This window comes from Festucalex cinctus, chromosome 3, assembly GCF_051991245.1.
Source record: "Festucalex cinctus isolate MCC-2025b chromosome 3, RoL_Fcin_1.0, whole genome shotgun sequence".
NCBI classification, from domain to species: Eukaryota; Metazoa; Chordata; class Actinopteri; order Syngnathiformes; family Syngnathidae; genus Festucalex; species Festucalex cinctus.
In genome coordinates, this window is record NC_135413.1 from 16,284,769 (window position 1) to 16,311,868 (window position 27,100).

At 39.0% G+C, this 27,100-nt stretch overlaps 3 protein-coding genes across 3 annotated transcripts; all 3 read right to left on the reverse strand.

Annotated features, from left to right (window-relative positions):
- Positions 1-2,445: 2,445 nt before the first annotated feature.
- LOC144015788 (cAMP-regulated phosphoprotein 19-like) lies at positions 2,446-4,225 on the reverse strand. Its single transcript, XM_077516124.1, has 3 exons — positions 4,019-4,225; positions 3,467-3,589; positions 2,446-3,393 (listed from the first exon to the last, which is right to left on the reverse strand). Exons 1-3 carry the CDS (start codon positions 4,061-4,063, stop codon positions 3,223-3,225), a joined length of 339 nt encoding a protein of 112 aa, XP_077372250.1. The 5' UTR covers positions 4,064-4,225; the 3' UTR covers positions 2,446-3,222.
- A 917-nt stretch (positions 4,226-5,142) lies between these two features.
- rsl24d1 (ribosomal L24 domain containing 1) lies at positions 5,143-7,146 on the reverse strand. The gene is made up of 6 exons (XM_077516123.1): positions 6,979-7,146; positions 6,356-6,469; positions 6,205-6,277; positions 5,830-5,893; positions 5,623-5,708; positions 5,143-5,508 (listed from the first exon to the last, which is right to left on the reverse strand). The coding sequence occupies exons 1-6, from the start codon at positions 7,057-7,059 to the stop codon at positions 5,432-5,434; spliced, it is 495 nt and encodes a 164-aa protein (XP_077372249.1). The 5' UTR covers positions 7,060-7,146; the 3' UTR covers positions 5,143-5,431.
- A 689-nt stretch (positions 7,147-7,835) lies between these two features.
- Positions 7,836-26,557, reverse strand: LOC144015786 (protogenin B-like). The gene is made up of 19 exons (XM_077516122.1): positions 26,432-26,557; positions 25,455-25,754; positions 22,894-23,038; positions 22,099-22,232; positions 21,714-22,010; positions 21,466-21,625; positions 21,129-21,376; positions 19,737-19,901; positions 19,206-19,511; positions 17,537-17,722; positions 15,034-15,129; positions 14,767-14,953; positions 14,544-14,671; positions 14,279-14,449; positions 13,081-13,263; positions 11,287-11,410; positions 11,070-11,196; positions 10,880-10,987; positions 7,836-10,364 (listed from the first exon to the last, which is right to left on the reverse strand). Exons 1-19 carry the CDS (start codon positions 26,487-26,489, stop codon positions 9,993-9,995), a joined length of 3,495 nt encoding a protein of 1,164 aa, XP_077372248.1. The 5' UTR covers positions 26,490-26,557; the 3' UTR covers positions 7,836-9,992.
- Positions 26,558-27,100: the final 543 nt, after the last annotated feature.

Consider the following 27,100-nt stretch of genomic DNA (forward strand, 5'->3'; position numbering starts at 1 on the left):
ATAACAGTTAAAAACTACATACATACAACATACGGAGCACCAAAATTACATTCAACTAACATATGAAGTGTCAGATACACAATACAGCATTGTTAAATTACATATCCTATAAGATAAAAGAGGCAGAATTATACACAACATCAATTTACAAATCTATAACACGCGTAAAATACATAAATCGTAGAGGTAGTAGTTATGTTTGCTATTGAAGCAGCAACAGTTATAGTTGTGGCTGTGTCCATCAGACGGTACCCACTAGGGTATCGTCTGATGGACATGTACCCAAGTACTAAAAATGTGGACAGGACTGATATTCAAGGAGCCAGCCTTTGACTGCGCGTGAAAAGTTATTAAAATTGATGTTATTTTTCATGTGGTCGGGGAGCCCGTTCCACTCTTTAATAGCTTTATAAGAAAAGACTGATTGAGAAAAAACAGACTTTCTTATTGGGATGTTGCAATCACCCCTCACTGCAGACCTTGACACCCTGTTTGTTGATTGTGATCGCAGATTTACAAATGTTTTTAATGGGGGTGGGGCTGTGTCATTAAGAATTTTATGCACCAAACAGATATTAGAATACCTGATAAGGTTATCGAAGCTTAACATATTATGTTTTACAAGTATATTACAAGAGTCTGTGTGTGTTCAGGATCCGTCAGCAACCAACATGGGTCAGAAAGAACCGCCCAAGGAGAACCCTCTACCTGATTGCTCTTTCCCAGCTGAATACTTATGAGAATTGAATCTATTAACATAATGTTTCACCCTCCATTTACATTTTGTTAGGTGACCTCGCTCAAACACACTGTTAGTATTCCCAAACAAAATGTTTGTTGTTATACATATATTTGTAACATTAACCTGCAAAATGTGTTTTGTTTTTTTTGATTTGCTTGCCTAGGATTCCCCTTTCATCAGCAGAAGGCAACTGCAACGGGGAAACAAGAACACGATTCAATTTTGAATACATCATAAAAAGATGGGGGGAAAAACGCATACCGATATTTTCAGTACCATTTTGGATAGCTTCTAGCACCTAAAAAAATTGTAAAGGAATGTGTAGGCTACATGACTTTCTTAATATAACATATATTATATATATCTCAAAAATACAATTTTTCCCAAAGAATAAACTTTTTTTGTGGAGGAAGAAACTTATCTAGAAAACAAAATATTTTTTTCTGAGAAAATTTTTTCCAAAAAAACAAACACATTATCTCCAACATTCCCAAATATCAGGTTTTCATTACTTTTTTTTTTTTTTTTTTACAATTCAAATGTGATTGTTTTTCTTGATTTTGCTTACCTCTGATTCCTTTGAACTACTTCTTTAAAAAAAAAAATTTGAAAGCAGAGAACTGAGATGTCCCAATCACACTTATTGACGCCAGTCTTTGATACTAAGTATCTCTCGATACAGAGTTCTGATCCGCAATACAATGCATTAAGCAAAAAAGTGCATTGAATTTCTCTCAAATTAATATCAGAAAAAACCCCAAAATATATACACACACACACATATATATATACATACATATATAAATAGACACACACCCACACTGTATATATGTGCTCATTTTTTTAAGCACTTAATATTTACTTTGCAAGTTAATTCATAGTGTGGGCCACTAAAATTTCAGGTTAGAGGGTCATTGTGCTCCTAATTTAAACAAATAAATAAAACAAACAAAACAATAAAATAAATAAAACTATGGAGCCATGCATGACTTATGCTATAAGTCGAATGATTGCATACTTGACCACACGTACTTGGCAATCTTCCACTCAACACTGTGCTCCAACTATGTTTTGCATTTGCATTTTTAGTGTTGGAACACCCATGTAACTAGGGGTGTGAAAATCAAATAAAAAGAGAGAGTGAGGAGAGGATTTTATTGATATCTCTGCTTCAAAGACAACTAATTTTGCCAAAACAAAACGGTTGTTTTAAAAATGCAACAACAACAAAAAAAAATTGCGAGGGTAACATTTTGTGGAGACACAGTAAAGAAAGCCCACACTGCCATGTCACCATGATGTCACCATAAAGTCGCACGCATCATGACATCACAAATATGCAACACTACCATCAAAGTGGGGTTGAGCACAACTTGAGCTACAAATACAATGGATGGACCAACGTGGCATGACTATTATTATCCGTGCATTTCTTTATCTGGTTTACTGTATGATATCAAATTGGTCTATAATTGCTGAATATTATCGGTGGATTTCTTTATCTGTTTGACGTCAAACTGGTCGATAATTGCTGATAATTATCGGCCACCGATATCGTGCATCCGTAAACCAAAATGGGTAAATAATAGAACAGTTAATCAAGCACGTGACAACAAATTAAATACACAACATTAGACTTGTATCTAAAATGTGCATCCATGATCTCACTGGTATTTACTCATTAACAAACCAGCCAAATGGAATATTATGCAAAATTATTTTATTTACAAAACAAATGGCACAGTGTGGCTACACATGCACACCCATCCACGTACAGTACACGGTTTCCTTCAATAAAATCCTTTACAATTCAAGTCGAACAGCGACGTGACTCTTCTGACAGCAAATATTGCTCAAGAAAAACAGTTTACTTGGATTAAGGCCATTTAAGAGGTTGGATGATATGGATCCCGTGCTTAAAGTCTTTGCAGACCAGTCAATGAAATCTATTAAAACACAATTGGAAGCACGACAGTTACTGTAAATACTAAGAATGTGTGGGGAAATGTTCTAACAGAACAAAAGGGGGTGACTCCAAATGATCATTTGTCCGTAAACATTTCAACTGGGGGACATATCTGAATGCAAAATTGACAATTTTTTTTGGGGCCAATATTAAGTTAATTGGATTATTTGCAACAGTATAGGCAACAAGATTCTTTGCAGTAATAAACAATCCTCTGAACACAATTCCTTCTTGCATTTTCCAAAAGTGAAAACATACCAAAATAAGGTAGTGCGAACATCTCTCTCTTTTTTTTTTTTTAAGAGCGGGATCAAGTGCAATCAAGTAGGTCGTATGACCATTCTGAGCTTGAACTTGCTGCAACTAACTTCTAAATTCCCTGCCCATTTTCCCCAGGTTTTTGGTTTGAACTTGAACTTCGAAAAGAACATACAGAATGCGAAAAGACGGCAGAAGGTAGGGTGGATTTGACTCCGTGGTAGGAAGGGCAATAAAGCCGTTAACAGCAGAGAATTTAGCCAGCCAGTTTGCTTGCCGCAATAGAAGTCTTTCTCTGAGGCAGATCCTGAGGCGTTGGGATGTGACCACCAGTGATCTCAGATTTCTCCGACAGGGCTGATGGTGACTGCTTATTCTTCATTTTGGCCTTGGCCATGTTGTAGTCGCCAGAATCAAAATACTTCGGCTGGGGTGAACAAAAACAAGATCTTTCAATCTTGATTAAATGAGATCGAGCCGTAATCCTCCTTGATACATACCCCTTTCTGAAGTCTTTTTCTCAGGAAATCAGATCCCCCGGGTTTGGCTCCAAGATTGGCGTACCTGGCCTTTAATTTGGCCTCTTCTGCTTTCTCTGGACTAACAACCGTATCATCCATTTCCTGTCGAAACAACGTACAAAGTAGTCAAGTCCACGCAAAATTCACTGTAAAAAAACGACGATTATGACAAGTGGTTGCAATTGTTTCATAAGAGAATGTGGATAAATTGCCACGATGAAACTCATTTTACAAGTCAAGCACCTTCAACGTGCAGCGTTTGCTTTCACGTTCGTAACTAACGGAAATATTCTTTTGAATAACGAGTTTACATCACGATGGCGAGGTTTCCGTCTTTAATATAAAAGGTTGCATTAAGTGAAACAAATTACTAACTTGGCGATAGCATCTCTTTGGCTGCACTAGCCAAGAGAAGCTAAAGGCTAACTAGCCTCGTGCTAACCACCAGCCCCTTACCAGATTTATTACGCTAGCAAAGTTAATTTTAAGATTTTCTTCCACACACACAAAACAAAAAGAGAGACAATTGACCTGTTCTTCCAACGTCCTCGTTCCTTCTGCCTCATCGGAAGACATATTGCTCGTCTTTCAGGCGTTGCCTGCCGTTAAAACCCTGCTGACTGTCCAACCACAGGAGGATGGTGAAGTGTCCCTTCACTAGCAGCAGTTTTTATATTTGTGCTCCGGAACCTGCTGAGCTGCAACTTTGCAAGGTTAGTCAATCGAACACAGAGACGTCAATGACCCGCGTGCACCCTAATCGACACCTTTTATCACTTTGTAGACCTTAGAACCGGTACAATATTCCGTAAAAGAAATAATAAAAAATAATTTTCGTGTGCCGAAGTTATTTCAATGTCGTGTCATTTGGGGCTGCTCTAGTTTTGACAATTAACTAATTAAAGTAATTTAATATTTCCTAAAAGTAGTTTCCCTCAACCCAAATTTTTTGTTTGAATTTCACCAGCATACTCAGCATCTCTCTGCTATAGTGAAGAGCATACCTTCTTTCATAATATATCAAAAATAAAAAATACTGTATGGACATGCTAATGACATTAACAGTACTGCCTCATCTCAGTTGTAGCATAAAGAGAATACCAACGTCTTAACGTGTATATTCTTAGCACTTCACTTAATATATTGCAGGGTAAAAAAAACCCAACTGTCATTCTTGGATTCACTACATAAAAATACCCAGAACCATTGCAATTTTCTTTGCACCAAAATGTGTGTTGACCAGCATTGATAAATCTGCATGCATCTGCCTCAGACATTTGTGATTCTGCCTTTACAAAGCTGCTCAATTGTAGTACTGCATCCTTTATTACGACTCACAAAAAGTTGCAAGGGGTTTGGGGGTGAAATTTCAGTATGAACCTAAAATGCACTATAACCTTAGTTTGACCTCAGAACGTTTGAAAGCACATGTCCAGCTGTTTGATGTTTCAGTACTTTTTGCGCAACTTACTGTTCTTTAAACAAGATTGAATGGCTCGATAGTGGCTCTCGAATTGAGCATCTCTGCTCTAAACTCAGTGGCCACTTTCCTGTTTGATGTCATCTTGAGCTGATGGGTGTCAAAATGTGAACATCATGGTCAGGACTTTTTAAATACAAATTAAAAAACAAAAGAAACAGCAGCAGTGCTTTTTTTTTTTTTTAAACGGTGAAAAGTGTTTATTCAGTCGTTTGTTGTCTTTTTTTTGCAGTAATGTAATACACTGTTATTCAAAGGGATAGAATGAACAAACACACATTAGAATCCTCCACATAGGTGTTAAGTGGAGCAATGCAACCAGCCAGTGTTCAGCACTTAAAACTCAAAGTTTAAACACTGCAAAGTCCGCCACAAACAATAATTTTGTAGATGTTGGTTCCCAAACAGGAGAGTCCACTGAAAAGTGAGTCAAAATAATTTGTTGTCACACAAAATGATCACAATTAAATATCCTCATCTCCCATGTCTACGTCCTCTTGTAGTTTCTGTAGCATTTTCTCTTCCATCTGTTTGGGTTTTCCTGTAAAAAACAAACAAAATATTTACCTCCATTTTACGTGACACGTTCAAGAGCAAGCCAATCTAGGTGTTATCCCCACAAAATCAGATTTCAAGACTACGTATGAAAATGTACCTGCGTGTGGAGCTTTGATGAGGTGAATATTCTTCTTCACTTCCTTGATGGCCTCTTCCTTCTCCAATTCTTTGCCCTTCTTTAGTCTGCAACATGGAGACAAAGCATGACGCTATCCAAATCTACCATATTTGCGCAATATAGTTGGATAAGAAAAGTACAAAAGACCGTAATAATACAGAAACAGCTGACATTCAAAGTGCCCACCTGTTCATGATAAATCTTGCCTGCCGCTTCCGTTTTATTTCTTCCACCTTCTTCATTGCTACCACTGCAAAAGTGACACAATGACACAATTGTCAATTTGAGCAAACAAATGGCAAAATAATGTTGCTAAGTTTTTTTTTTTTTTTTTAAACATGATCAATTTTCTTTGTTTTTGTTTCAACAATCAACAGCCAAAAAAGTACATCTGTACAATCATGCTATCCAACAGAAAAGCTGTATTAAAAATAAAAGCTATTGAAAACTGTCCCTTTTGGAAGTCATTAGGTTGCACAAAATAATGTAATAAGCTTGATATCAGTAGAGACGGTCAATTATGTGTGACAAAATTTCTTCCAAAAACAATTTGTACCATACCTGTCTTATCCCACATCTCCCGGTTATATTTAACAGGTATATTTCTGCGTTTCTCGAACTCCAAAGAGTTATCCTGAAAGACACATAATTAATGTTGAAAGAACCATTCTACACATGCACAGTATATTTTTCTAAAAAAAATTTAACTCACCACTGTCAACTCCTTTCCAGCTGCCTTTCGGAATGCTTTGGTCCATCTGGTCTTTCTGGGGTTACGCTTCTTCTTGAAATTCTTATGGCATTTTGATCGGCAGAATCTGAATGTCTGCAATTGTGTGGGGAAAAACAGTCGAGAAAAAAATATGCACTACAGTAAGAACGTTTAAAACCAGCATAAATATCCTACTGAAATATCCCCCACCCGCACCCCACCCACCCACAATGCCGTGTTTTCTTTATTAGCAATGCAAGTGTAAATTAAGAATAGTTTATAGGATTTCAGTCTAAATTTCATGTGTTAACCTTTAGGGGGCGCACCAGGCCATAATTTAAGGAGCCAACGCTAGTCAAACGTTTGGGCTCCAGCACAACGTCGACTAAATAACCGTCCACCAAAACACCCCGTTAAGAATGTCAGAGACCATCTCCTCGGCCTCCGCCTTTTATTGTTATTATTATTATTATTATTTAACTCACAATTTACCGAATTTACTGTCATGCTAATCCCACGTGAGCACGCAAGATTCGCATTAGCATTAGCCGACCACAGGGCGGCCCAACGTAAAGTTCGAATGCCAAATGACTTAACTACTGACGAACACAAATGTGTCATACCTTGCAGTCATTTCGTACAAACATAACTCCATGTCCTGGGTACACCGGACCCGAGCAGAAATAACACTTTTCGATGCGCATTTTCACAGCAGTAGTGCCGCGTGCTCCGCCTGACAACAACAAGACCGAATGCTCTTGTGTACTTCCGTTTTAGTGATCACAGAAACAGAAGTGTTGAGTTCAAAACTTACTGCCCCCTGCTGGAAATATGCCCGTATACTGAACAAGCACAGGCTGTCATTTTTTTGCTTCCAGGAAAAAAAAAAACAACAACCACCGGTTATTACCCAATATCAATCCAAATATGGTAGATTTAACCATCCGGTTTTTGTTTCGTTTTAATTTATTTGTTTTGTTTCCTGCAAGGTATATTACAAATAAATTGTGTGCCTCTGCAATATAGCATGTTATGTATGCATAGCTATGTTTACAAAATAAAAACAAACAAATATAAAAGGGGGGAAAAAAAATAAGAGACTGTTGCAGAATTATCAGTTTGTCCAATTTTGTTCGATGTAACATTATCATTTTTGGGGCACATTTATACCACCAAATCTTCTCACTTCTTAAATCACACCAAGAGAGACAGATGTGCTACTATAATACTGGCATCTAAAACACTAATACAGTATTATCATGGATATTATCGATCCATATTCTATAATGTTTAAACCTGTTCTGGGTCACGAGGAATTTGAGTCTATGCTAGAAGACTTTGGGCAAAGTGAATGCTACACCCTTTACTGGTCACCATGAATTATAATACAATTGAGTAAATGTTCTTTTGCTCACTATTATGAATTTAAGTTTACAGTAGCTTTGCTCTCACACAGTTACTAAAATGAAACCACAAGATGTTTTTCCAAGAACAATTTTATTTATTATTTGCAATAATCTTGAGAGTATCAAAAAGTCGGTTGCAACATTCCAACCCATAAAATACTTTGTTTTGTTGCTCTCTTTGGGTTAAAATGAGTATTTTGGTATTCAAAGGCATGGAAATCAGATAAAACACAAGTTAAATTAACAGTCAAGACTACTCACTAAATCTACATTTGGCACCTGAGTCAAGTCAGCAAATTTATCTGTGGCATTAATGTCAACATTTGTAATAATTAATGAACACAGGAAAACATCAGCAATATTAATTTGGAGAAATGCCACACACTGAAACTAGGACATGTAATTACCTTAAACAATAATCTATGAAACATTTAGACCTAATTCTCATGAAGTTGAAATCAGAGTAGTTTTGAGATCTCAAGTAAAAAATAAAATAAAAAAAAACTTAGTAAAATGCCTTTCTACTAATCAAAACCGAGGGCAAATTATAGCACATTTAAATTCAAATTGTGTAAATCAACCCAAAGAAAATTACTAAATTAGAGACGTAAAGCTTCTTTGGTTAAGATTATTTGTATTACAAAGATATAAAAATTGATTATGTTGCTCTTCACACACACTGGGCTTCCATTTTGATAGTCAGAATCCTTCGTTGTCACACGTGGACAGCAAATATGAATGAAGGCATTGATAACAATTCCCCATACATCACATTGTTGAGGGGATGTTAGGGAAGGTCAGCGTTAGATGACGTATGCCCAAAGAAAAAATACCATCATCTGTCACTGACAAGACACACTGAATGAACCAATAAGTGTCCACCTCATCTTGCCAAGGATCAACTGAACGAAAAGCCACACCCATGTGAGGAAGCAGACAACTCTTTGGATAATAGCATCGGCGTCACCGCTGCACTTAGCAATGGTCTCAAAGGCAAACGGAACACAAGTCACGGGGGCTTGCGCTAAAGCTTTCACCAGACTAAAGTTTACACCGAGAAAAGCATTCAAACCAGCATTTCGAGGGATATTTACATCAATGGCACGTGGCAGTATTTTTGGCAAATACACCCTTCATGTACAGCTACCCTATTTTTGGTTGCCTATTATTACAAACTCTTTGGGTACAAATTTTCCTCTCTTTGGATCGAGTATGCAAGGCCCTTCCAGTATTAAGGACGTGTTAAAGCTTTGAGTTCAGTGCATTGAAAATGTCCAACATCTCATACAACCTGAATAGTTTGACACTATCTAATGCACTTATTTTTTTTCCTATACCACAACACATGTTGAAAAAAAAAGACAAGCAATGGTAAAGAAAAGCCCTTTCAACCTCAAAAATATAAAAGACTCCAACAGAAGCAACAAAACGTGGTTTCACACATTGTATGAGAGGGAAAACATGGAGAGACAAAAACTGAGGTAGACAATTAAAGGGGAAGTCACCCCCCCAAAAAAATTGTGACAATATGTTCTATGTATCCCCACTAGTCTAAATACGACATTCTTCTTAATATTGTGTTAGTGGAATATAAGTTAAGCGGCAAAATCCAGCAGTTTTTATCAGTATCAGATGGTGGCCATTTTGCCACTTGCTGTCGACTGAAGATGACATCACAGTTGCCCAATCACAGCACAGTTTCAGAAAACAAGTGAGCTGTGATTGGTTGTTGCCTGAGAAACTGTGATGTTATCTTAAGTCGACAGCAAGCGGCAAAATGGCCGCCCCCTGAGATTGATAAAAATGACTGGATTTTGCTGCATAACTCATATTCCACAAATGTTTCGACTAGTGAGGTCACATATGACATATTTTTGTCAAGGTTGACTTCCTCTTTAAACTCCAGTGGAAAAACAAATTAAATATGACCAAATATATCACAGCACATTCTTTAAAACATTCATCATGGGTGAGTTTTGGTTTAGGACAGACGATGCCACAAAGACCAACAGGTAGAACGTTTAAAAAAAAAAAAAAAAAGGAAACAAAATGTTGTAAGTAACCAACATTTATACAAAATCCTGAGGTAGATCTGAAGAAAATGCTCATTTCCTCCTTCACAGCAGCTGACTTCCTGTTCCTTTGTGCCACAGGAAATAACCAGAGGGCTCAAACCAGGAAACAAACGAGGTAGAAATGGTCATTCTTGGCGTCGGCTGATAAACGGAGTGCTAGGTGCCATCCGAGGCGCAACATGGCCGAGCGGCGTCCGGCGCGGAGAGATGGTAGAAAACGCATTTCTCGTTTTCCATTTGGAAAGATGGCTTCGGTTCGGCGACAGTTGCATTATCCGCTGGCCCGCAACATTCGGTTCTGGAGCGTTGGCTGGTCGACGGATTGCTCATCTCTTCGTTGCTTTCCTCGTTGGAGTAGTGTCCGGAGTCTCCCGTCTCTTGGCTGCTCTCACTGCTTTGAGAGCTCTCGGTGTGAAAGGGTCCAAAGATGATCTCCCGGGATGATGGGGGCAGAGGCGCAGCGCCTAAATGCGCCTCATAGCGCAGAACAGTTCTGCCAGCTTCATACAAGCGGTCACACTCCTCAACCTTCAGACAAGGACAAACATCTCAAATTAAAAACTTTTTTTTTTTTTTTTTTTTTTTAAAGGAGAAGCCAACCCAAAAAGAAAATGTTTTGACAATAATATGTTCCATGCAGCCCCACTCGTCCAAATACAGTATTCTGGTACAGTATTGCGTAAGTGGAATATGAGTTAAGTAAAAAATTCAGCAGTTTATCTTGCCACTTGCTGTCGAGTGAAAATGACATCACAGTTGCTCTTATAACAACCGATCAGAGCTCATCTTAAAAAAAAAAAAAAAACAGGTGAGCTGTGATTGGTCGTTGCCTGAGAACTGAGCGACCGTGATGTCATTTTCAGGCGACAGCAAGTGGCAAAATGGTCGCCCCCTGAGATAGATAAAAGTATTAATCAGAACGTTATGTTTAGACTAGTGAGGTCATATAACATTATTGACAAGAAAAATTCTAAGGTTGACTTCCCCTTTAATTAAAGACGAAAAATGACTAATGAAAGCGAGTATGTTGTCAGACTACTTACATGAATCTCAGTTGGTGTGCTGACATCTCTATTGAAGAGAAGCCACCTCTTGGTTTGATTTTTGCTTATGATAGGACCTGCACTATTGATCACCATATTAGATCCACCCTGAAACATGTGAAAGTACATTAGAATTCTGATTTTTAAATAATGACATCTTTAGATGCTCTTTTTTCTGTTCTCATCTTACTTTGGCATCGATGAAGTTGGTGCTGATCATGGGTACGAGGGCCTCAGCGTTCTCGACATGGCGCTCGTGAGGCAAAGACAACGCTTCGCCGGGCGGCACAGAGACAACCTTGTGGCTGGAGCATTTTCTAGAAAAAATAAATAATACATATTAAAAATGCCAGTTAGTGATAGAGAAAGTAACCATTTTGTAACTTGACAGTGACATTGATGAGTACCTCGGTCTCCCTTTACTGATGAGTATCAAGGCACACATTACAATACAGGCCAAGGCGATGCTCACGCCAACAATGATCCCAGTCATGGATCGCTGGTCTATGTGGTACAGACCATCAGAGAAGACTGAAAAATCAACAAGACAGTCATTTACGATTGAAGATATATAGCACAGGGTTCAGCAACCTTTGCTGTCAAAAAGAGCCATTTTAGGCTAAATAAATAACAAAAAATCTGACTGGAGCCGTAAAAGATTTGAACATTGTGATGACCGAAACAGAATAAATATGCAGTATCCAATGCTTCGAGATTCATTTTTTTTTTCTAACTTTCATCTTCCATTTTTGCATTTTTATTTTTTATTTTTTTTTGGGCGGGGGGCTGGATTCACTTTTTCTGCCTTTCAGTCAAATTTCTAACATTTTTGGCAATTTTTTGGACATGGTAATTTTATGCCTCTCTTCTTCCTTTTTTGGATGTTTTGTGACTATTTTTTAAAATACTTTTTCTGCCTTTTTTGCTATCCATTTTTGGACATTTTATGGTAATTTTCGGGATTTCTTATTTTGTTTTTGGACATGTTATAGTTACTTTTTGCACATTTTATTTTCAACCTTTTTTATTCAATTTTCTAACATATTTGGCAATTTTATGGACATTTTATTGTAATTTTCTGTTTTCTTCTATTTTTTTTAGACATTTATGAACACTTTTTAGGTAATTTTAAAAACTTTTTCATCAACCTTGCGTCTTCCTTTTTCTAACAACGTAAAATTTTGGACTCTGACATTTTTTGAATACTTCATTATTATTATTATTTTTAATTAATCATGAATTCATTTAAAGGGATAATTTAGCACATGATAGCAATAAAAATGTAATATTTTGTCTATAATTAATTTGATGCTTTCATTATTTTTCACATACAATGGGGTATATGCCACGGAAGAGGCGGGGCGTGATTTTGCACATCAGTTTGGTTCCGGTCCGGGTTGCGAACGCGCAACTGAGGGGCACAAAGTCGGAAGCACAATTATTTTGACGCAGCCCACACGTCGCAAACCGAACCAGAACCAAATTGATGTGCAAAACAGTCCCACCTCTTCCGTGGCATATACCCCATTAGTACCCTTTCAAAACACAATTTGCAACTTGCTGTCGACTGAAAATGACATCACAAGGGCTCAGGTAACCAATCACAGCTCACCTGTTTTCTAGGTTTGGCCATGTGACATTCACAAGCTGAGCTGTGATTGGTTACCTGAGCCCTTGTGATGTCATTTTCAGTCGACAGCAGGTTGCAAAATGTGTTTTTAAAAGGTAGTAATTGTACATAAAAAATAATGAAAATATAAAATTTATTATAGGCTAAATATTAATGTTTGACTGCCAAAAAATGGCTAAATAAGTAAAGTATCCCTTTAAAAAATATTTTCTCTGAAAAATAAAAATCCATAAAAATATTAATTTCTACTATTTTTTTTTTTTTAGAGCTCTATAAGGAGCCACAGGAGAGGGACTAAAGAGCCATATGTAACTCCAGAGCCGCAGGTTGCATACCCCTGGTATAGCAGTATAATGTGATGTGGTGCTCATTTTCTTATATTAGAACAATACAATTTATGTAAGTTTTTTTTTTTTTAATTCACATATTTCAAATGATCAAAAGTGAAACCTTGAATACCTAAAAATGTAAATAAACAAGTATGAAAAGAATTCAGAAAGAAGGAGTAGTTCTTACAAACAAGTCACATAAAATCCGCTGTTTCTATAACGTACAATCGCATGATATTCACCTGCAGTGTGCTGAAAACTATCCGAGTGCCAGGGCTTTTTGTTGCGTTGGACGTGCCCACGTTTCATAGCCAGCTCGACGACGTCCGAGAAAGGCCCGTCTCCCACCTGGTTGGAGGCAGAGATCTTCACCAGGTAGACATTCCCTGGTTCAAGCTTCTCCAGAAGAGCCATTGTATGGCTTCCTGTTAAAGGTACAAGAAGGATACATTCAGAATGGTCGTAATCCAATGAAAAATGTTAATGAAAAACACCAATGATAGTGAGGTGAAGCTCACCAGCATTTACATGTAGCAGCATGTTTAATGTTTTTGGGTGAAACTATTGAAAGTCAATAACAATGTGACAGCTAATAAAAGAGGGCTGTTGGTTTTTAATAAAACAATATTACTTCATACAATATGTACCGTATTTTTCATACATTTTTAGATATTTCGGCCTTTCTGTCAAATTTGTGACATTTTTGGCAATTTTATGGACATGCTAATTTTATGTCTCTGTTCTTCCTTTTTAGACATTTTCTGAGTATTTTTGAAAAAAATTTCCTGCCTTTTTTGCTATATATTTTCTGACATTTTTGGCAATTTTGTGGACATTTTATGGTAATTTTCAGGATTTCTTATTTTGTTTTTGGACATTTTATAAGGTTAGGGTTTTCTTTTTTACCCTTTCTTTTTTTTTTAAATTAAATTCTCTTACATATTTGGCAATTTTATGGACATTTTATTGTAATTTTTTGGATATTTGTGATCACTTTTTAGATATTTTTTAAAACATTTTCATCTAACTTTCATCTCCCACTACTGTTTGCTTGTATATCCATCCATCCATCCATCCATCCATTTTCTGAACCGCTTGCTCCTCACAAGGGTCGCGGGGGTGCTGGAGCCTATCCCAGCTGGCTATGGGCAGTACCGGGGTACACCCTGAACTGGTTGCCAGCCAGCCGCAGGGCACACAGAGACGAACAACCATCCACACGCACAAGCACACCTAGGGACAATTCAGAGCGCCCAATTAACCTGCCATGCATGTCTTTGGAATATGGGAGGAGACCGGAGTACCCGGAGAAGACCCAGGCAGGCACGGGGAGAATATGCAAACTCCACCCAGGAAGGCCGGAGCCTGGACTCGAACCCGAGTCTCTGCTTGTATAAATTGTGTTTATTTATTTATTTATTTTTGTGACGCAATGCTCACCCTCTCTTTGAATTATTTGCCAGCGTCCAGCCAACCAGGATGCTTGGGAAGCGTAGAGTATGGTGTAGTGTGTCACCACCACGTTGGGCTCTGTGGGCTCCTTCCAGGATACCAACGCCGTGTCGTCCTCGATCAGAGTTAGTCTCACTCCTGTCGGTGGTCGTCTGGGGGCTGCGGATAAAAGTCATAATGAGCAATTACACATGCATACAGAAATGGAAAATAAAATACTATCTACAGTCAATTTGGCTGACAAATCGATCACCTGCTGGTTGCGTGCGATGGTAAACCACATGACTCCAAGGACTCGACATCTGATCCACATGAAGGCGAACCACAAACTCATAGCGAGTGTTTGAATTTAAATTTTGCACTGTCACATTCTCTTTGTTACTGTGGAAAATAAGCATTATTACCCAAATGCAGTACAAAAAAAAATATATTTGATCTCTTCCTGTGAAGAAAAATGTTCTGGAAAGCTAGCTTACGTTTGGAGGTAGCGTACGGCAGAGGCATTGTGCGTGCCCGGAACCGTGTAGCGGACAGTGTAGCTGACGGCCTTCCCAGAAGGGAAAGTGGGACGGTTCCAACGCAAAGACACTTCAGAGGAATTGCTGGCCAAGACGGTCACGTGATCTGGAGATGGAGGGGTGGCTGCCATTTGGTCCCTAGCAGCTGTATATGGCCAAAGCAATAACGCGAGTGAGTGAGTACCAACGTAAACAAGTGAGATTTCAAAGCAGAAATGTACTCACAGACACATCCAGGGGTACTGATGGCTTGGTCTGTCTCATCGCCATCTCCAGCTTGACTAAAAGCCAGGATTTTGATACGGTATCTTCGACGAGGATCTGGAAGATGTTACATATTTTAGTTTAGCTTCTCGCTTGGAGGCATTTCAAAGAAGGCATACAGAAAAATAGTAAGAATAACACGAGTGGATGAAGGGTGTGTGGGGGTCATAACCGGCCATCCCCCCCATGCATGGACAATGCACGGTCTCCTGTGTCACCCCCAACCTCTAATTATCCTTCGTTGCCATGTAACAAGAGCATGAGAAAGATCAACCAACTCCTTAAAATATTTGTACAATCAATAATCAAACTTTCCTACAAATCCATCCATTATCTGTACAGTTTTATCCTACTAAGAATCCACTTATTCCAGTCGGCTTTGGAATTCAAAGTACAAACTTTAAGACATCAAAAAGACGCGAGTCTGACATGAGCTTTCACAATTTGTGCAAATAGCTACCGTTGCCTGGGCTCCTAAATCAGGACGTTTTCAAGCGTGTTAAGATTAGTTTTATGCCTTCCAGTGTGAAAGGTCAGCTTATGGGTATTGACCATGGAAGGCGGGTGTCCAGGTCTGTCGTGGGGGCTGGGCCGCAGGGCGGCCTTCAGCTGCTGGGAGCCGAGACCCATGAGACCGGGTGGGGGTTGGACTTGGGTCAGCGGGTCAGGCCAAGATAGAACAGACGGAATCTGGGTGCAGGACTCTAGGATAGGAGAGGGGCCCCTTTTGTTTCCCCTCTCACACTCTTCCTCCCTTCCTTGTCGTCGACTTGGAGCAAACATGGCTCAAGAGTTGAGCACAGCTGTTACATTTCTAGCCTGTTTAAATTTAATAAGTTTTATTATAAATTTTAATTTTCATGATCAATTCATTCATAATAATTCATTAAAATAAAAATTATTTTTATTAGAATATATTTATATATATATTTATTATAATTAGTATTTAAATAATTAATTTTAACTCTAAATTCAATGAAAAATTTTATGTCAGTGTGGTGATTCACAGCAAGCATTGCTCAAGAGTTGGGCACAGCTGTTACATTTCTAGCCTGTTTAAATGTAATAAGTTTTATATAGGTTAATAAGTTTATATATTTATAATAATTAGTATTAAACTAATTAATTTTAACTATAAATTTAATAAATAATTTAATGTCAGTTTTTAAAGTAAAAAAAAATAAAATTCAATGCTAAATTCAATGAAAAATTTTATGTCAGTGTGGTGATTCACAGCAAGCATTGCTCAAGAGTTGGGCACAGCTGTTACCTTTTCAGCCTGTTTAAATTTAATAAGCTTTATTATAAATTTTAATTTTCATGATAAATTAATTAACAACAATTAATTAAAATTTAAATTATTTTTATTATAATATATTTATATCCATCCATCCATTTTCTTGACCGCTTATTCCTCACAAGGGTCGCGGGGGCTGCTGGCGCCTATCTCAGCTGGCTCTGGGCAGTAGGCAGGGGACACCCTGGACTGGTTGCCAGCCAATCGCAGGGCATATATTTATATATATTTATATATATTATGTATTTATTATAATTAGTATTAAAATAATTAATGTTAACTATGAATTTAATAAATAATTTAATGTCAGTGTTTAAAGTAAAAAGAAGAACCAACAAATTTGGTGGTTCACAGCAAGCATGGCTCAAGAGTTGGCACAGCAGTTACATTTTTAGCCCGTCTACATTTTATTTTAAATGTAATTTTATTTTTTTTATTCTTACTTTATTTTATTTTAATTTTGTATTTTATTTTAATTTTATAAAAATTTTTAATTTTCATGATAAACTAATTAATAATAATTAATTAAAATTACAATTATTCTTATTAGAATAGATTTATAGATTTATTATAATTATTATCAAAATAATTAATTTTAACTATAAATTTAATAAATAATTTAATGTAAGTGTTTAAAGTAAAAAGAGGAACCAAAAGATTGGTGATTCACAGAAAGCTGAACTATATTTTAATCAGTATGACTCAGCTGTTTCATATTGATTATTGGAGTTTTTTTTGTTTGTTTTTTTAAAACATCGACAGCACACACAAGCAGTGGGGGCAAGGTACCAATCCAAGACTGCTGTCTCATGGCTAAAGGTCAGTGGTCCTGTCCAGTTCTGACCAATCCCAAGGGTGTGTCAGTCCAGCTAAAAGGGGGAGGCCAAAATCTGGCAAGGCAGGTCTGGCCCTGAACACAACAATAGCCAGTGGTAATTATGCAAGTCACTGGCTGGGAAACGGTGGTGGTGGGGGACATCTGGACACTGACCTCTAACCTGGGGAGCCTGATCCCACTCAATACCGCAAGCAAACTAGAGAGGTCAGCTCACATTGATCAGCGTCGAGGGCGCAAATGCAAATGCTGCACCCAGTGACCCAACGGTTGAATAAAGCACACACCAGACGTATGCTAATGCTATCATCAGCATCGTGGTCCACTCTTACCAAGGCCGCTGATGGTGTATGTGTACGTCTGAGCCTGCAGCTGGACGACGGGCTGTTCTGGTTGGCTTTCCTCGTGGTAACGCAGGCGATAGCCGAGGGCGGCCTCGATCTCCGGAGCGGTTTGCCAGCGCGCCACAATGGAAGTGCAGTTAAGCGGCTCAAGTTGAAGAACAGGGGCTGAGGGCACTGAAAGGGCACCGAGAGAGCAGCCATGAGATCAATACACATTCACTCTTGGACTATCACAAAGAATACTAAAGCTAGTTTGAAGTGCACGTCAAAAAAGCAGGATGCAATGCAGGATTTTCACAAACTATTTTAGGTGTAACTGAGATACTGTTAAATAAACGTGAGAGGAAAGTGGCTTCAAGGCCGTATATAGGCCATACTGGGGTAAAAACAAGCTGGACAGAAGACACCAGGATGTGAAAACGAGGCTATTCTCCCCCACCGCCACAGACGCCTTGAGGGCCTCTCTTTATGACCCGTGACTGAGGCCGCGTTTGCATCACTGACAGCGGAGGGCAAAGGTTCCTGAGTAACCAACACAAAAGCTACGGAACAATAATACAAGAACAAACTCTACACATAAGATGGCCTTGAAGGAGGACCTCCAAAAATGTAATTAATTAGTTGCCTGAAGTTAGGGCTGTTCGATTATGGAAAAAATAATAATCACGATTATTTTGGCAATAATTTAAATCACGATTATTCAAACGATTGTTTTTTTTAGTACAAAACAAGGAAACGTTTAAGCATTTAAAAATATTAAGACCAATTGAATATATAATAGAAACACTTGTAAGTTCCTTTTGGACCAAACAGAATTTATAATAATTTATATTTATAATAATATGTATTATTTATTTATTTATGTAGGCAAAAACTTGAAGTAGGACGATCATTTATTTTTTTGGTACAAAACAGAAAATGTTTACACTTTAAAAAATATTAAGACCAATTGAAAAATAGAAACACTATAATTATGTAAGTTCCTTTTGACCAAACAGAATTGATAAAAATATATATTTAGAATAATGTATATTTATTTATTTATGTTGTCAAAAACTTGAAGTTGGAATGCAGCATGCGCACTGTGCAATACGGACGATCATTTATTTTTCTTTGGTACAAAACAAGAAAATTGTTCAACGTAAAAAAGAAATAAAAAATATTAAGACAAATACAATTCTTTGAAACACTATAATTATGCAAGTTTCTTTTAGATGAAACAAAATTTATTAAATTTGTTATTTTTACATTTTAAAAAGGTGAAAATGTATAAATTAAAACAACTAAAACATTAGCATTAAGAATCTTTTTTTATGATTATGCTGATTTTGTAATTGTGTAGTGTAATAATTGAAAATGGAATTGAATTTCGATTAATTGCACAGCCCTACGTGAAGTTAACACTTTTTGTTTTTTGTTTTTTTGTAATGGATCTATTATCGACCGCATGATTCTTCAAAATGGCCGATGCCGAAATTCGTAAAAATGCTGAATAATCGGTCAAACATCTTTTAGATGAAATAGAAAAGAGATTGTGAGCTTCTTCTCTAAAATAAGTCACCTCGAATCTCACAAATGCTCTTCTGGATGAAGCTCTTATAGCTCTATCCAACGGCTGCATAAATAAAACATAACCCCCCGTCTCCTCTTTATTTACCTTTGCGACTGGACGTCTTCGGTGTGCGGTGGGATGTCCACGCTGAGGGCTCGCACCAACCCATGCGGGTGGCCGCAGCCATGCGGAGCAGGTAGATGGTGTCCGGCTGGAGGCCCTCCAGTAGATACTCGGTGCTATTCTGAGGCAGCTCCACAGAGACGACGGTGTTGTCGGCGGCGGTGCGGTAGGACAGCCTGTACGCCGACACCCGGCCGCGGCTCACTTTGGACGGAAGCTGCTGCCAGCTCACCTGGATGTCTGTTGAGTTGTGGCTCCTCAAGCGGAGTTCTGGTGTACGCAGAGGCACTGGAAAATAATGAGCATATCGGTTTAACAGTCTGATTAGTATTTCCTACTAATACTCAATGTACTACAGAAGAGTAAAACTACTAAACTAGCAATGGTAAATAACAAAATCCCTCCCCACAATTCCCACTCTGAAGTTGCTGTGTACACACAAGATTTACATTCACCTGAACTAAACTGTCAGAGTGATTTATTGCAAGGAATGCGGTGAGTCTCAAAGCTTACCATCCTCCAGGGTGTGTTGACTGACTTGATCAGACATACGACTGGCTCCCATTGGCATGTAAGCCACGATGTAGAAGCTGTAATTCCTGGCCGGCTCAAGGTCATCGATAATGTAACTGGTTGTGTCGTTGCCAATCACAACTTGGTATTCCTCATTGTTCAGACCTGACGGTGGATCGAAGAGCACGTTAAGGTTTTGTCGATTGCAAAGATGGAAACACAAAGTTTTTCAAAAACTGTCTCTCAACATTTTTTTTTTTTTTGCAAACTATCAGAAAAATCGTAATAATAGCATACACATGAGATTGGAAAAGGTACCCTAGACTTTTCAGTACAAGAGAGAGATGTTGATTGGAAAATGGGCTTGAAGCCCAATTCACACTGGCTGCAGAAAGGACATGGTGCGTTTTCCGATTGGGCTCCACACGGCTTCCGCAAGGACTGCAATTCGCACCACGTGCGTTGTGTGTCCGGAAATCTGCTCCTGACAGACCACAGGATCACGTGGGGTTCACGCTGGAGAGTTGAGTTCACCCAATAACAACCGTGTATATCGAGTCCTATTTGTAAACAATAGCCATGCTTGCCTTTTGTCACATCGATATGCTTTTTGGACATTATTTCTGGGACTTCGAGCATGGCTGTTCTACCATGGGTAAGTACGTTTTGTGTTTAAATAGTGTCATTTTGTTGTGTTTAATTTATTCTGAGCTCATTTTTTTTCTTAAATGTCCGACTGATGTCACGCCATGTAGCTAGCTATCTTCCCTCCCCCCCCCCAAAAAAACGAGTTCGTTAACGGTTTTATTTTGAAATATACCGGATTTACCTCGATGCGAGACGGCCGACTTGCTGTCCGGCTCATTTTTTCAACTTCATGAAAATGAAGCCGGACGCATGCGGCGTCCGAAAGAAATATAACACTTGTGGAAACCTTCCGCATCGCCGCAGTCGTTCTGCATTCACTGGTGTGAATTGACACGCAGACTTGAATGCGTTCTATCCTTGCGGCGTCCGTACGGCCACCATACGGAAAACGCACCGCGTCTGTTCCGCAGCCAGTGTGAATTGGGCTTAAGCCTGTTAAAGCGGAGGTCAACCTTAAACATTTCTTGACAATAATATCTCATATGTGACCTCACGAGCCTAAACATGACATTCTGATTAATATTACATTTATGGAATATGAGTTATGAAACAAACGTTTTTATCCATCTCAGAGGGCGGCCATTTTGACACTTGGTGTCGACTGAAGATGACGTCATAGTTGTCGTCATATTATATGTATATATATATATAAATATATATATATATAATTTTTTAATTTAATTTTATTTTAAATCACAATTTTATCTTAAATCCAATTCGTCATCTTTACATTGCTGAGCTCACCTTCGGCCTTCATATAATGGATGGAGTAGGCGATGACTCTGTCTGCATTGTAGAGCGGTCGCTCCCACGCCAGCAAAATGGCCGAGCTCGAGATGGTCTCCGCGTGGACGTTCCTCGGCGCGCTGGGCCTGTCCTCTGACATAACCACAATGAGGCGTGCCAGAGACAGCACTGAACCCTGTTCACTCTGTGCTATGCACTGATAGATGGCGTCGTCCTCTGGGATGATTTGGGTAATGACCAATTTACTGTGGAGGGAAAAAAACAAAACAAAACACAATCAATACAAGGCATGAACCCCTTCAGCCAATTTGTGTAATAAATCTGCTTTTAATACCTGTTGTACATCTTAATTCGTCCATTTAAATGAACCTCTTCACCATTCTTTAACCAGCTAATGTGGGGTGGGGGGACTCCTTCGGCTTGGCAAATGAACCGGGCAGTGCCAGCTCTTGGACGGGTCTGGCTCTCGGGCCTCTCGACAATAGATGGCGGCACTGAAACAGCGATTTATAAGAAATGGATCACAGTGAGTCTGACACAAATGTTATTTTAAATCGCAATATTGTGATTAACTGAGTGCACCTTGGACGGTGACGTTGGCGGCAGCTATGGTGTAATTGCGTGTTCCGGGGGTGGTGGCTCTGCAGAGGTAGACTCCGCTGTGCTTAGAACTGACGTCCGTAATAACCAGGTTCCCGTTGCCCAACACTTTCGCTTTGTATACATCTATGGGTTTACTATCAGCGCGGCTCCATGAAATGATGGGCCAGGGGTTTCCGGTGGCTAAGCACTCGAGTACCACGGTTTGTTGGAGAGAAACTGTCATGTTTTGAGGTCCGGCTATGATTTTGGGCCTCTGACGGGTTTTAGTGCCCACACCTTTAACAAAAAAAAAGGAACACTTTTTAAACAAATTCACCAAGTTCCATCAGTGAATGATTAAACCAAGTTAGTGTAGTTTCTTCACCTTGACTGACTGTCAGCTGTGCCTCTCGACTCTTCTGTCGACTTCCGATGTTAGTTGCGACACATCGGTACTGCCCGGCATCCTTCAGTTGTACATTGTGGATCTGAAGAACTCCATTAGGCAAAACAGTGATTCTGCAAACAAACAAAGTAGCATTTGGGTCAAACTAGGTGTGAAAGAAGAGACTTTAGTATACAGAGAGTCTTCGAGTTACGTCGGAGTTACGTTCCTACACTAGCGATGTAACCCAAAGTCGAATTTCCCCATGAAAGTCAATATTTACATCAACATAATATGTATAAAATAATCTAAAATACATTAAAAAAAAAATAAATAAGATGGTGTACGACTGAAGCCCAAGTCTTTGTCGATGTTCGTCGGTGTCTCCTTTCTGCGATCTTTTTATTATGTCTAGCTTCATTTCCATGGTAATTGTTTTTCTTTTGGCTGGACCAACATTGATAGAAGATGTAGCTTTCTTCTTTGGGGCCATGATGTGGAAAAAAAAAAAAAAAGAGGGCGAAAAAGCCAAAGATAATCCCACAAGTGCACAAGCGCTAGCACTAGCTAAGGGATACGTAGCGGACGAGGGGAAAACACTGCATGCTATATGGCGGACGAGAAGCCAAAATGGCGGACCGAGCCTAGCTGTTATAAAGTTCAAACGCCTTAGATTGAGTGTGCCTTAACTCAAGGACTCTCTGTATTGTTATTTATGTCTAATGGCCAAATACTCTCATACTTTTCCATGTAGCATGGCTGTGTGTGAAATAACTCAAAGCTAATTGAAGGTACCTGTCTGTTTGTAGCAGCAGTGTGCTTTGGTTAAACTCCCAGGAGATGGTGGCAGGAGGTCTGGATGTGACTGCACACGAGAATCGGGCCACCGAGCCCGCAGTCACCTCCATAGGCAACGGATGTAACAAAAACTCTGAAATACCTGAATCGAAATAGAAAACACAAACCAAGGCAGGAAATGGCTGAAATCGTTTGTATTAAAACTGATTATTTGTAGTTGTATCAGCGATGTGAACATTTCCAGCCGTTTTTATCCAGCTCAGGGGGCAGCCATTTTGCCACTTGCTGTCGAATGAAGATGACATCAGATTTGCTCAGGGTTTAGGTAACAACCAATCATAGCTCACCTGTTTTCTGAAGCTGTGTTGTGATTGGTTGTTACCTGTAACCTGACCCCTGAGCAACAGTGATATCATCTTCAGTCGACAGCAAGTGGAAAAATGGCCGCCCTCTGAGCTGGATCAAAACGGATGGATTTTGCTTCTTAACTCATATTCCACTAACACAATATTAACCATAATGCCATATTTAGACAAGTGGGGCTGCATAGAACATATTATTGTTTTTTTTTTTTTTTTTTGTTACATGCTATGATTAGGCAAATTTTTCATCGTGTGTGGTCAATGCGCTCCATTTGAGTTATTTTCTTAATCTCTAACAAACACAAAACTCCAAATTTGCATTTATGTGAAGGGCCCTCTTTAAAATAGAACCAATGACCTTCATTCATTAAGGTGATAACTCTAACCCTTCCCCCTGCACACACAAGAAACAAGTCAATATCATGTTAAAGAAGAAAATCAATACCCCATTCTCCCCCATGAAAGTCCACATTGAAATCCTGAGCTTTGGGAACACCAAATTAAAGAGGAACCCTCTAATTTGCAAACTAATCTCATCTACCATGCATAAAGAATGACAAGGCTGTTAAGATATATATATGTGGCAGATCACCATAATTGGGCCTGAGATGACATATCTTGATAGTTTACTTGTTGTTAAGATTGTTAAAAGCTAGTGTATTTGTTTACACCACCTCAGGATTAAAACACCTTTGGCCTTGGGGTGAAAAAGTTGTGTTCCATATATGTTGTTAAATTTCAAAGCAAATAGAGTAGAAACTGAATGGGGCCTATATGCTGATTTGCTAATATGGTCCACGCTAAGGAGCAAATCAATGTCTAGGTCAAACAGCACGAAGATTTCTCTTTCGAGGTCAAAGCTAAATTCATCCCCATGTCTGTTGATGTTGTGTTTCTTATGTTGCTTGAATTTGAGATCAATTGGTACAACACCCCATGTACTTCTATTTCAGGTGGACATTTTAACATTCTGGCACCCTTTGTTCGATCAGGAATTATAATGAAAGTGTTGATCTGCTCAGAATACTCCTAGCAAAAAAGCCTCCCTAGATGGTTTTAGAAGGCCATCATCACTCACAGTGGTGTATTCGGCATGTTCATTCACAAGAGAAAGTGTCCCACATTCAACAAAAGGCCTCCGCCTGACAGGGCAACACAGGGGTCGATCCAGTGAAAGGAATTGTGTCCTGGGAGCCGACACAGCAGGCCAGCCCAGTCGCAGCAGCCCTGTGACATCACAAAGCCCTTCTCTGCTGACCTCTGAACCCCAAGACCTCTGGACAGAAGGCAAGCAGCAATAGGGGGCCCATCCTCCAACTCCACGCCCCCAAAACCTTTAACCCCTTCTCTCACAAAAGACTGGACGCTGGACTAAACTTGGACTTTTAGGGGGCTTTATGTGATTTTTTTTCTTTTCTAATTTTCTTAAATAGACAATAACCATCAACAAATCAGCATAGTAAATGCCACTACTACTTGCAACTAGTTCACATGTAAATAAATCTTTTCCCCAGTGTATAATTCAGCTCATTATTTGAGTTGTGACCAAAAAATATAGAAGGCTACCCTATACTTCCTGTCCTCACTGTCAACATCAGTATATTTAAGCTATCTATTTTGGTTTCCATGACAGTCGTTTTTGGATATACCTCCTCAGACCAATGAACAACATGCATGGTAGATGAGGCCCATTGAACAGGCACAGCTGTCCTGTCCACTGATATGTAGACAACCAAATGTGCTCAAAACCTAGTCTTTTCTTCTGGGGTGGTCAGGGGTACTCCAAACAAAGCCAAATAGGCAGATAGCCTTTCAGAGATTCCTCTGTGTAGCGGACCATTCAGTGATTACACAGAGCTTGTGGGGACAATGCCATGCTACTGACCAAACGAAACCTAAGGTTTGTTATGTTTTTGCTTGTTATTAGACTTTGAACATCATCTATTTTCCTTTAACTTCAATTTAAACAATATTAAAACTGGACTCACTCCTATAACCTCAAGTATATCTCATTCTGGTCAACTATGGCGTGAAAACTTTGACTTTGCATGGAGAAAAGAAGAGGGATACATCTTCTTCCCATTCTCCAGGTTAATAACCCATGAATTTGCCATCCCGATGTGTGCATGATGACACCGTAAACTGAATCTTGTCTCGTATTAATCTGGGTGCAGGTATTAAGATGCCACTACTTACTTGCGATAGTCAGACGTGATCTTTGGCTAAGTATGGCTCCAAATTTGTTCTTGGAGAGGCACTGGTAGAATCCTTCATCCGACTCCTCCTTGGTATGCTTTATCTTTGGTATGTACAAGGAGCCATTTGGTAAAAGCTGAATGTGCTCACTTTCTGCCAAGTGAATGCCATTTTTCAGCCACTTGATGGTGACTGGAAGCTGCCCGTGGGCCTGGCAGTCCAAGACAGCAGAGTCCCTTGGTAGAACGGTCACATCACTAGGCTCTGTGATGAATGACAACTCGCTGAAACATAAAACACCTGGAGAAGGAGAATGCAGCATCAAGAACATTAGGAACAGATTGATAGTGATCCACGGTGACAAGACTTATCAAGCATTTTCGGGTCACTTAATTGTAGAATTCCCAACAGTAATACAAGGTGGGTTGATTATGTATGTGCAATATATTAATCAAATATACTGCATTGCAATAAAGTGCAATAAGTCTACATAACAAACTGAAACTAAATGGCTGGCATGTATCATGTACAAAAAGGCCAGAAAATTACTCATATAGTATCATAGATAATATAAATGTAGATAACACTATCAGTCAAAATGTATTTCAAAGAACATAAAGGGTAAGATAATGCACAACACAAGATTGCCATAATGATGCTGTTCCCAGGTGGAAAATCTAGCACACAAATATTATTTATTTTTTTTATCTGCGTTATCAAAAACAAAGGACAAAATGAGCAATGCCTTACAGGACTTAAAAACCCCCGGATAATTTTGGAGTTAGAACTAAAGTGGATAAAATTCTAAAGAACTTAAGAGTTCTGATGATTTAAAAGTATTAAAAAATGCTATGCAACACGGTCATAGACAAACAGCAGGTTCGTTCAGCTTGCTCGCATTCAAAAGCACATGTAACGCAGCTACAGTCGACAAGGATGGACACATTCCCTGTGCACACTACAACAAAGACACTTACTTGGTGAATGCAGAAAGAGAACCGAAAACAGCAACACTTTCATCTTAAACTTCGCCATTTATCCACAGTGCAGTCTCATTTTCCGCCGAGAGAGAACCTCCGCGCTCCTGCGTGCAGCTTGGAGGTTCCCCAATCACGAATGCTCGCAGCAGAGCAACTCCAGCAGTCCTGGGGTGCAGGGGGGCGCCCCCACCCTTGCGTGTACTCCTGTCATGCATGTGCAGACGACTTGGGTCAGAAAATCAAGTAATCCAGGAAGCGACATACATTGCATTGAGCGTAGGCTACAGCAGAACTTAAACTGAGTCAATTTAACCTTTATTATTGGAAGTTGGAACATAATAATTTTATTATATAAAGAGAAAGGTATAGGCAACTACAGCATGCCCATTGGAATTTGCAGTCATCGTTTTGTATTCATAAAATCAGATTTTGTCCGACAACTCTTGAATTTGATCTCATTAGAACTTCCAGGGAGTTGCTGTAGACCTGTTTGTTTCTAATCTTCAACTTGTAGCCTAGTTGTAACCTGTTCAGCACTAGCTCATCTTAGCGCTGTGTCCCAACATGACAGTCTCTCACGTCCATACATCGTCAAATTAGGGCAAAGACGATGAAATAGATTTATATAAATATTGTCTTGCCACATTTTATCATGTGTGATGTGTC

Coding starts and splice junctions, on each gene's coding strand:
- LOC144015788 (XM_077516124.1), bottom strand. CDS start 4,063: ATGTCTTCCGATGAGGCAGAAGGAACGAGGACGTTGGAAGAACAG. Junction 3,590..4,018: donor CGAGGACGTTGGAAGAACAG/GTCAATTGTCTC, acceptor TTGTTTCGACAG/GAAATGGATGATACGGTTGT. Junction 3,394..3,466: donor GAAAAAGACTTCAGAAAGGG/GTATGTATCAAG, acceptor TGTTCACCCCAG/CCGAAGTATTTTGATTCTGG.
- rsl24d1 (XM_077516123.1), bottom strand. CDS start 7,059: ATGCGCATCGAAAAGTGTTATTTCTGCTCGGGTCCGGTGTACCCAGGA. Junction 5,709..5,829: donor GCAAGATTTATCATGAACAG/GTGGGCACTTTG, acceptor TCCATGTTGCAG/ACTAAAGAAGGGCAAAGAAT. Junction 5,509..5,622: donor CATCAAAGCTCCACACGCAG/GTACATTTTCAT, acceptor TGTTTTTTACAG/GAAAACCCAAACAGATGGAA.
- LOC144015786 (XM_077516122.1), bottom strand. CDS start 26,489: ATGGCGAAGTTTAAGATGAAAGTGTTGCTGTTTTCGGTTCTCTTTCTG. Junction 25,755..26,431: donor TCTCTTTCTGCATTCACCAA/GTAAGTGTCTTT, acceptor CTCCTTCTCCAG/GTGTTTTATGTTTCAGCGAG. Junction 22,011..22,098: donor ACAGCTGACAGTCAGTCAAG/GTGAAGAAACTA, acceptor TTTTTGTTAAAG/GTGTGGGCACTAAAACCCGT.